Source organism: Chiloscyllium plagiosum, unplaced genomic scaffold (assembly GCF_037043375.1).
Source record: "Chiloscyllium plagiosum isolate Xiang-an unplaced genomic scaffold, Cpla_swu_hap1 HiC_scaffold_28, whole genome shotgun sequence".
NCBI lineage: Eukaryota > Metazoa > Chordata > Chondrichthyes > Orectolobiformes > Hemiscylliidae > Chiloscyllium > Chiloscyllium plagiosum.
In genome coordinates, this window is record NW_028270166.1 from 46,134,399 (window position 1) to 46,145,050 (window position 10,652).

The following is a 10,652-nucleotide window of genomic DNA, read 5'->3' on the forward strand; positions in this document are numbered from 1 at the left end:
GCTGGGAGGAGGTTTTCTCTCATTACAGAGGCTCAGACCACAGGACACAGCCACAGCAGAAGGGGCACCGATTTAAGATGGAGATGAGGAGGCATTTCTTTTCTTAGAGGGTTGGAAGACTTTGGGATTCCATGTCTCAGAGAGCTGTGGGGGCAGGACCTTTGTGTGTATTTAAGGCTGAGAAAAGGTCCGTGATCAGTCAGAAAAATGAAGGTTATAGGGAAAGGGCAGCAATGTGAATATGACTTCTCCTGACTCACCAAGAGCACCCCCATTCACCATCACCAACCACTCCCACACACCCATTCCCAACACCCCCCCCCCCACTCACCCATCCCCAGCCACCCCCACTTACCCATCACCAACCCCCCCCACTCACCCATTCCCAACTACCCCCACTCACTCATCCCCAAACCCCCACTCACCCATCCCCAGCCACCCCCACTCACTCATTCCCAACCACCCCCATTCACCATCAACAACCACCCCCACTTACCCATTCCCAAACCCCCCCCACTCACCCATCCCCAAACCCCCTTCCACTCACCCATTCCCAACCACCCCCATTCAACATTAATAGCCACCCCCACTCACCCAATCCCAACCTCCCCACTTACCCATTCCCAACCACCCCCACTCACCCATCCCCAACCCCCCCACTCACCATTCCCAAACACCCCCACTCACCCATCCCCAACCCTCCTACTCACCCATCCCCAGCCACCCCCACTCACCTATCACCAACCACCCCCACTCACTCATTCCCAACCACCCCCATTCACCATCAACAACCACCCCCACTTACCCATTCCCAACCACCCCCACTCACTCACCCCCAAACCCCCTTCCACTCACCCATTCCCAACCACCCCCATTCAACATTAATAGCCACCCCCACTCACCCAATCCCAACCTCCCCACTTACCCATTCCCAACCACCCCCACTCACCCATCCCCAACCCCCCCACTCACCATTCCCAAACACCCCCACTCACCCATCCCCAACCCTCCTACTCACCCATCCCCAGCCACCCCCACTCACCTATCACCAACCACCCCCACTCACCCATCCCCAGGCACCCCCACTCACCCATCCCCAGCCACCCCCACTCACCCATCCCCAGCCACCCCCCTCACCCATCCCCAGCCACCCCCACTCACCTATCACCAACCACCCCCACTCACCCATTCCCAACCACCCCCACTCACTCACCCCCAACCACCCCCACTCGCCATCCCCAATCACTCCCATTCACCCATCCCCAACCCTGTTCCTGCTTTCTCCCCTTAACCATAGAATAAGGCTCAAAATAAGGGGAAGCACATTTAGGATTGAGTTGAGGAGGAACTTCTTCACCCAAAGAGTTATGAATCCGGAATTCCCTGTCCAGTGCAGCAGTGAATCCACCTCATTGAGTGTTTTAAAGGCAAAGATAGATTTTTGAACAGTAAAGGAATTAAGGGTTATGGTTGGCAGGTAAGGAAGTGTCCTACTCCTGCTTCTAATTCTTATCTTCTAACATAGGCATGACTTTGAACTGCTGTTAGAACAATGTCTATTAATTATCATTCTTTTGTTACACTGTAATTTGCGTGTTATGTACTTATTGTGCACTTTATTTACTGTATCAGTTGTATACTGTAAAAATGACAAATAAAAACTACTCTCGACTCTACTCTCTAGTCCCTTGCTGCAACCATCCTTCCATCGTCATCTACCATGAGCAACGTCTGGCAGAAATCCGTCACTGAGATCTTTGCAAATTTTAACAGTGGTAACACTGATGAGCCACTGTTGATGATGATCATTGATGCCCCGCAGCTTTTGTAATGTCTTTCTTTTTTTTCTATCATGAGTTTTCATAAATTGGTTTTAGTATGGTGAGGTATATGAGTCAGCCAAAACATTGTGATAGGGTTTATAGGGTTGTCATTAGCAGCAAAATCCCTGATCAATAGTAAAGAGGTAAAAGAATCAGAGAATAAAATATAAAGTAATCGCTGATGTCAGTGAGCATGTTTGTTCAATTATTGTTCCTAACGTTAATGGTGATGTCATCAAGACCCCTGGAGAGATAAGCATTGGGCATCAACATAATAAAGAGACATTTAATTTTCAAGAAGGTACATTTGGAAGCTAAACTAATTGTGTTTCTTCACAAATAAAATGCACTCTCCACCAAGAGGTCTAATATATGCTATTTACTACACTTCTCTTGCAGCTATTGCTATCCCAGGTACAGTATTGTTACAAACTACTCATTGTGTAATTAATTGACTGTTAACATTGTCTGCTATAACTCTCAAGCTCTGCTCAGTTTAACCTAATGTAGTTCATTCCTGTGCAGGATATATTGGCTTTGGGATGGGTGAACTGCAGCTTCACCAAGGACAAGTTAAGGATCATGGTGTTGACTTCGCAATGCAGGATTGCTAAGTATGATTTGTACCCATGACTTTGGAAGATTTGACCATGACTTTAAAACTTAATCATCATAGAAAATTACATTTCCTTTTGGGATGGTATGGTGACTCAGTGGTTAGCATTGTTGCCTCACGGCACCAGGAACCTGGGTTCAATTCCTGCCTCGGGCAACAGTCTGTGTTGAGTTTGTACATTCTCCCCATGTCTGCGTGGGTTTACTGTGAGTGCTCCGGTTTCCTCCCACAATCCAAAGATGTGCAGGGCAGGTGAATTGGCCATGCTAAATTTCCCATAGTGTTGGTGCATTAGTCAGAGGGAAATGGCTCTGGGTGGGTTGCTCTTCGGAGGGGCGGTGTGGGCTTGTTGGGCCAAAGGGCCTGTTTCCACACTGTTGGGAATCTAATCTAATCTTCTCGTAGGGATTTATAGACAGGGCCAATAATCTGACAATTTAAGTAAAGAACTTTTGGGGCAAAATTCAGAAGAGCTACTATAGACAAGCTGTAAGTTAAATATTCAACACTCTGCAGATAAAAATGCATGAAGTCCATTAAAAGTGTCTCAGGCATGAGGTATTTGGAATGTGAAACTGAGTGAGCAGGGAAAACTCTGCAAAAATCCACATCATCCATGATTTACTTGAATGTTTAGCCAGCTGATGGAGATGAAAGGCTTATCTTTCCATTTTTATTGTTATTTTCAGCAGTTTCTCGCCTGTAAATTAATCAGCAAACATTAACCAATGTAGCAATGTTGAAATTTTACATTGCTTTTTCTATCACTACATCAAAGAGAGCCCAGATTTGCATATAAGGGTGCAGACATAGTGTTCTGTCCATCTCATATTTTAGAGCAGATAATGAAAGAAATAAATGAATGATTAATAGACATGGTTATATGAATGAATAGAACAATAAGGTAGCATCAATTAATTGAAGTCATGGAGTAACTCCGTTGGAAACAAATTGACACCCATTATCAGACGCAATTGAAGAATAACGTAGCAAGAAAGCAACATTGATTGTTGCACTTGGCTGGACCATTTAAAACTTCCAACTTCCAAATTTAAACTTCACTTTTATCAACTTTGTCTGGGATTTAATGATGAATACATCGTGTTGGATGGATTCCAGAATCAGCATTTTATTTGGAAACTTTCATCGATGTATTAATTGCTAATGGTATTGTTTAAATAATTGGCGAATGAATAATAAATGAATTCACTTAAGTGATGTATATTTTGATAATTTGATAGCAGAGAAAGGTGAGTTTGAAGACAGCAAAGTATCAGCTGTTTAGGTGGAAGAAGTAATTGAATGACGTTATTATTCAAAGATTTTAAAGCAACTTGTTATGTATTTTAAATAGAGTCATAGAGATGTATAGCGCGAAAACAGACCTTTTGGTCCAACTCATCCATACCAACCAGATATCCTAAATTAATTTCATCCCATTTGCCAGCACTTGGCCCATATCCCTTTAAATCCTTCTTATTCATATACCCATCCAGGTGCCTTTTAAATGTTGTAATTGTACCAGCCTCCACCACTTCCTCTGGCAGCTCATTCCATACAAGCACCACCCTCTGTGTGAAAAAATTACCCCTTAGGTTCCTTTTAAATTTTCCCCTCTCAACCTCTAGTTCTGGACTCCCCCACCCCTGAGAAAAGACCTTGTCCATTTATCCTATCCATGCCCCTCATGATTTAGTAAACTTCTATAAGGTCACACCTCAGCCTCTGACACTCCAGGGAAAACAGCCCCAGCCTATTCAGCCCCTCTCTATAGCTCAAACCCTCCAACTCTGGCAACACCCTTGTAAATCTTTTCTGAAACATTTCAAGTTTCACACCATTCTTCTGATAGGAGGAGACCAGAAGTGCACATAATATTCCAAAAGTGGCCTCAATATTTCTTCCAACGTTTCTTCTGCTCAGCATCAAGTCCTTTCCTCAAATGTTTCACTTTGATTTGAGTCTCAGTGTTTCACACAATGCACTGCTATCTACTTGGACATAATGCATCTACAAATCCAAATTACTGCAGGTATTTATATTCCTTCCTCCATGTCTCACTTCTGCAATGATCCATGATAGTCTCTCTCTCGTTCCTCTCTTTAATTCCTTGTTTCATTTTCAGTAATTCAATTCACGTACTTCTTAATCTTATTTCCAGGCTATACAGTTTGCATTCAAAATATTGAGACAGCTCTTGTTGGAGGAATTCATAATTTCTGCTTGAAATATTTAAAACAATTATTTTCCCTTGGGTGTCTGGAATGTATGTTACCTCGCAATAAGAGTCAGGGGTGTAGACCTGCTTGTGTTCTGCACAATACTGTTTTTTGAACTAATTTAAGCATTCCAAGATTAGCTTGTTCGTACTTCCACCAGACATATGAACATGTTCAGGTCTTGTGGAATAAAAAATAAACTTTTCAGAGCTGTACAAAATTTGTTGACTGACAGGAAACAGAGAATTGTGAAGAATAAGAGACTTTCAGACTGAAAGGAAGGTTAATTGTGTAATTCCAACAAGTTGGTGTTAAGCTTCTGAATATAATATATTACAAATTGGAAAGGACATAGTGGGCTTTGTGGAATTATTCAAATGTAAGAGGTGAAACATAATGTTTAAGAGGGTGAAATGGTGTAGTAGAGACACAGAGAGATTAACAAATACTTTACAAAAACTAAAGCCGTGAGACTGGAAGGTGGCTAACGTTGCAACATTACTTAAGAAAGACTGCAAGGAAAAGCCATGTAACAACAGAATGGTGAGCCTGACATCATTTGGTGGATAAGTTGTTTGAGGGGGTTCTAAGAGGCAGGATCTACATACATTTGGAAAGAAAAGGACTGACTAGGGATAGTCAGCATGGCTTTATTCATGGAAAACAGTGCCTCACAAACTTGATTGATTTTTTTGAAGAGGTGACCAAGAAGATAGATGAAGGCAGAAAGGTAGATGTTGTCCACATGGTAAAGCCCTCAACAAGGTTCCACATGATAGATTCCACAAGGTTAGATAAGATGGAATCGAGGGAGAGTTAGCAAATTGGATACAAAATTAGCTGACAGTCGGAAACAGAGAGTGATGGTAGAAGTTGTTGTTTGGACTGACATCCATGTCCAGTGGTGTGCCACAACAATTGGTGCTGGGTCCATTCTCATTCATCATTTATATAAATGATTTGGATTAGAAAGTAGGAGACATGGTTATTAAGTTTGCGGGCAACACCAAAATTGGTGGTATAGTGGACAATGAAAAAGGTTATCTAAGAGTACAATTGGATCTTGATCAGCTGGGACAATGAGTCGATAAATGGTAGATGGTGTTTAATTCAGACAAATGTGAGGTGTTGCATTTTGGTAAGATAAGCCAGGGCAGGACTTACACAGTTAATGGTAGGGTCCTGCAGAGAGTTATCAAACAGACAGACCTTGGGGTGCATGTTTATAGATATTGAAAGTGGCATCACATGGTGGGGAAGAAAGCATTTGGCACACATGCCTTCGTTGAATTGGAGTTACACCACCTGCCATGGCAGGATTTGAACTGACGTCCCCAGTGCATTACCTGGGTAACGATATTAGCCGTCCAGAGAAAATGCCACTGGATCATCGATTCGCCCACTGCAGAGCATTGCAAGTGGCAGGATGGATTTGACTGCAATTATCGCAGGATGTCACATCTCCTAATATGTAAATTGTGACATTCATTTCAAAAAGAAAGGTTAAACCTCTAGAGTGCTGGGACCATATCTGGGCAGCACATCTAAACATATGTGAATGGGAATTAGAGAAAGTACAGAAAAAAATCTGAATGGTTTCAGAAATAAGGAATTTCTGTTTGATCATTTGATTGGACACGTTCTGGAATGTTCTCCTTGGAGGATACAGCTCTGGACATTATTTGACCAAGAATATCCAATCATCGTGAGTTATTTAGAATAGAAAGGAGAAGCCATTCACTATGATGCAAAGTTCCAGGAGTAGAGGACTCAGCTTTTTGGCAAGTAGCAACCCAATTTGTGACAATGGAGGGACTCTTTACTAACACAGTGAATGTTTCATATCCATAATGCACTACCTTTGAATGTTTTGGAAGCAGGTTAAAGCTAAATAGAGATGGAACGTTATCCAAAAATGGAACAAGCTTTGCAGATTTTCAAAATGGAGGCATGAGTAGTGATAGTAAAATCATTTATTTTCTTCTAGGGTTTAGCACAGACACAACAGTTCATGCATTTTACTCTTCCTTGATGATTGTTTTTGTTCAGCTTGACCTTAAAGGAGTTCTCCTCCTCTCTCTACAAATATCTCAGTGAGTCTCTCTCCCACTGCAACCCCCAGATCATCTTCTCTGCCCTGAAGCTCTTCAACCATGTCCTGAAACAGACTCCCTACTACCGCCACATCTGCTTACCTATCACCTCTGTCCCCACCTCCATCCACCTATTACACTCTTAGCTACCTTCTCCCGAGCCCCACCCCTTCCCATTTACCTCTCCATCCCAAAGGGTCCCAGCCTCATTCCTGATGAAGGGCTTTTGCCGGAAAAGTCGATTCTTCTCCTCGGATGCCTCCTGACCTGCTGTGCTTTTCCAGCACGATTCTAATCTTGACTCTGATCTCCAGCATCTGCAGTTCTCACTTCCACCTAGTTGATTTTAACCTAACTGTGAATCCTCTTGCAAGGATGCCTACCTTGAAGAAGTTCTCCTCCTCTCTCTACAAAGATCTCAGTGTGTTTCTCTCTCACTGCAACCCCCAGGTCATCTTCTCTGCCCTGAAGCTATTCAACCATGTCCTCAGATGCTGCCTGACCTGCTGTGCTTTTCCAGCACCATTCTAATCTTGACTCAGAGAGACTGCTGGCTGCATCTAGTAGTGCGAAAAGACTCAGTGACATTGAGGAGCTGTTAGAGAAAACATAATTTGTTTCCAGTGTAATCGCTTCATTATTTGCAATATTAAACTTTTTTTTGACTTTGAGACAATTTGTTACTTTGCTTTTCCTGTGTTTTTCACCAATATTCAAAATCGCTACATACTGTCAATTATTTTCTACTGTGGAAAATTCTACTATTGACAGTTTTATTTTATTTTCACATAGCTATTTGGCATGATTTCCTGTAAAAAAAAAATGGTTGCTGTTTCAACTCTATTTCCAGTTGATCTCGACATTTGGATGTTCATGTTGTTTTCACAATGCTGCTATTGTCAAAGCCAGCATATTGGCTCAAAGTGACAGGAGAGTCACTAGAGTCATAGAGCACAGAGACAGGCCATTTGGCCCAAACTGGTCCATGCTGACCAAACTGTTCATTAATGCCAACCCTATTTTCCTGCACTAGGCCCATATCCTTCTAATCCTTTCCTATCCATGTGTTTGTTCAAATGCCTTGTAAATGTTGTTAATGTACCTGACTCAACCACTTCCACTGGCCTTTCATTCCATATACGTACCAACCTCTGTGTAAAAAAGTTGCCCCTCAGGTTTCTTTTTATTCTTTAGTCTGGGAAAAAGACTGAGTGTATTCACCCTTTCCATGCCTCTCATAATCTTATAGATTTCTGCAAGATCTCCCCTCAGTTTCCAATGCTTGAGACGTGACAACATCCTTGTAAGTTTCTTCTGCACTCTTTCCAGTTTAATAACATTTTTCCTTTGGCAAGGTAACCAAAACGGAAGACAATACACAAGTGCGGCCTCACCAATGTCCTGTATAACTGCAACATAATTTCCCAACTTCTATACTCAGTGCCCTGACTGATGAAGGCCAGTGTACCAAAAGCCTTCTTCACTGTCCACCACTTTCAGAGAACCGTGCACCTGAACTCCAAGCTCCTTCTATTCCACTACAATCCTTAAGACCCAACCATTCACCATGAAACTCCTACCTTAATTTGACTTTCCAAAATGCAACACCTCACACTTATCTATCTCAAACTCCATTTGCCATTTCTCGGCCCATTTCCCCAGCTGATCAAGGTCCTGCTGCAATTTCTGATAACCTTCACGATACCACCTATTTTAATGTCATCTGCAAACTTACTAATCATGCCTTATACATTTTCATCCGAATCATTGATTTCGATAACAAACGGTAATGGGCCCAGCACAAGCTCCTGAGACACTCCATTCAGCCACAGGCCTCCAGTCCAACAAGCATTCTTCTACTATTACCCTCTGCTTCCTACCATCAAGCCAACTGTGTATCCAATTTGCCAGCTCCCCCTGGATTCCATGCAATCTAACCTCCCAGAATAGCTTACCATGTGGATCCATATCGAAAACCTTACTGAAATCCATATAGACCATGTCTACCGCCCTACTGTCATCAACCTTCCTGGCCACCTCATCAAAGAACTCTAACAAATTTGTGAGGCATGATCTCCAACTCACAAAGCCATGCTGACAACTCGTAATCAAACCCTGTCCTTCCAAATACATGTCTAACCTATCCCTCAGAGTCTTCTCAAGTAACTGACCCACCACAAATGTGGACTGTCATACAGTTAAATCATCTTCAAAAAGATCAATGAGAATATGTATGATCTGTCTTAATTTGTGTTGAATTTGCAACAATTTCTCTCTCTCTCTCATGCAGCTAATATAGTTGCAGTTATGATCCTGTACCAAGGGAATTGCAACCTGTCCAGATGTATAAATCGATACCTGGTGTCCATGGCAGTGGCAGATCTTCTGGTCATAGTCACAGCCGTCATATTAAACCGGATTCCTAGTATTTATTTTCCGGGCAGCTTCCTGTCCATCACGCCAGTGTGCAGTCTCAGCATTACTTTAATTAATATATCCAGAGATTGTTCTGTCTGGTTAACAGTCACTTTCACCTTTGATCGATTTGTAGCAATTTCTTGCCAAAAGCTGAAAACAAAGTATTGCACTGAGAAGATAGCAGCTGCAGTTATTGGAACAGTCATAGGTCTGGGCTGTTTTACAAATATCCCCTGGTATTTTATACATGAACCCATTTATATATTTAACAATATCTCATGGTATTGCAGAAAGAAGGACATACGATTTATTTCAACTGCCTGGACAGCATTTGATTGGATTGACCATATCTTAAACCCTGGTTTATCTTTCTTTCTGATTCTTCTGTTCAATGCTCTCACTGTCAGGCACATTCTCCTGACGAGCAGAGCCCGAAGGAGACTGTGGATCCACAGTAATGAGGACAAACAGACTGACCCAGAAATGGAGAACCGAAGAAAATCCATTGTTTTGCTCTTTGCTATCTCAGGAAGTTTCATTCTCCTGTGGATCCCATATGTTGTACAATTCTTCTATGAGCGATTTCTAAAAAACTATAAAATCAATGGTTTCATGGATCCCAAATATATTCTCCAGGAAAGTGCAAACATGCTGCAGCTTTTCAGCTGCTGCACAAACACGTTTATTTATGTAGTAACACAGAGAAAGTTCAGGGGACAGTTATATAATATAATGCAATATCCATTGACTTTAATTGTAAATTGTTCAAACAATATAAAGAATAAATTTCATGAACATTGCTGAAATTCTGTGTACCTTTAAGCTTTTTTTGTCTATTTGTGTGACTCGGGCATCACTGGCTTGGCAGCACTTACTGTCTGTCTCGAAATGCCCTTCAGAAGGTGATAGTGAGCCGTCTTCTTGAACTGCAGTGGGTTGACCCGCAATACCCTAAAGGGGGTGTGGGAGTGGAATTTCATGATTTTGACCCAGTGACCATGCAGGAACGGTGATACATTCCCACATCAGTTCAGTGAGTGACTTGGAGGGGAAATTGCAGAAGGTGGTGTTCCCATGCATCTGCTGTCCTTCAAGACGGAAGTGATCGTGGGTTTGGAAGTTACTCTCTAAGGATCTTTGCTGAAAGTCTGCAGGGCAACTATGTTATGGACCAGACCAAACCCTCTCAAAATATAGTTAGAAAATAGTCTAGATATTAATATTTTAGTATTTAGCAAGGTTAGATCTCATGGAATACAGGGAGAACTAGCCATTTTGATACAAAACTGGCTCAAAGGTGGGTGGTGGTAGAGGGTTGTTTTTCGGACTAGAGGCCTGTGATCAGTGGAGTGCCACAAGGATCAGCGCTGGGTCCTCTACTTTTTGTCATTTACATAAATGATTTGGATGAGAGCATAAGAGATACAGTTAGTAAGTTTGCAGATGACACCAAAATTGGAGGTGTAGTGGACAGCGAAGAGGG

General features: G+C 42.3%; 1 protein-coding gene across 1 annotated transcript; it reads left to right on the forward strand.

Annotated features, from left to right (window-relative positions):
- Window positions 1-2,167: 2,167 nt before the first annotated feature.
- Window positions 2,168-9,973, forward strand: LOC148142740 (putative G protein-coupled receptor 139). Its single transcript, XM_087975921.1, has 2 exons — window positions 2,168-2,237; window positions 9,042-9,973. Exons 1-2 carry the CDS (start codon window positions 2,168-2,170, stop codon window positions 9,971-9,973), a joined length of 1,002 nt encoding a protein of 333 aa, XP_087832047.1.
- Window positions 9,974-10,652: the final 679 nt, after the last annotated feature.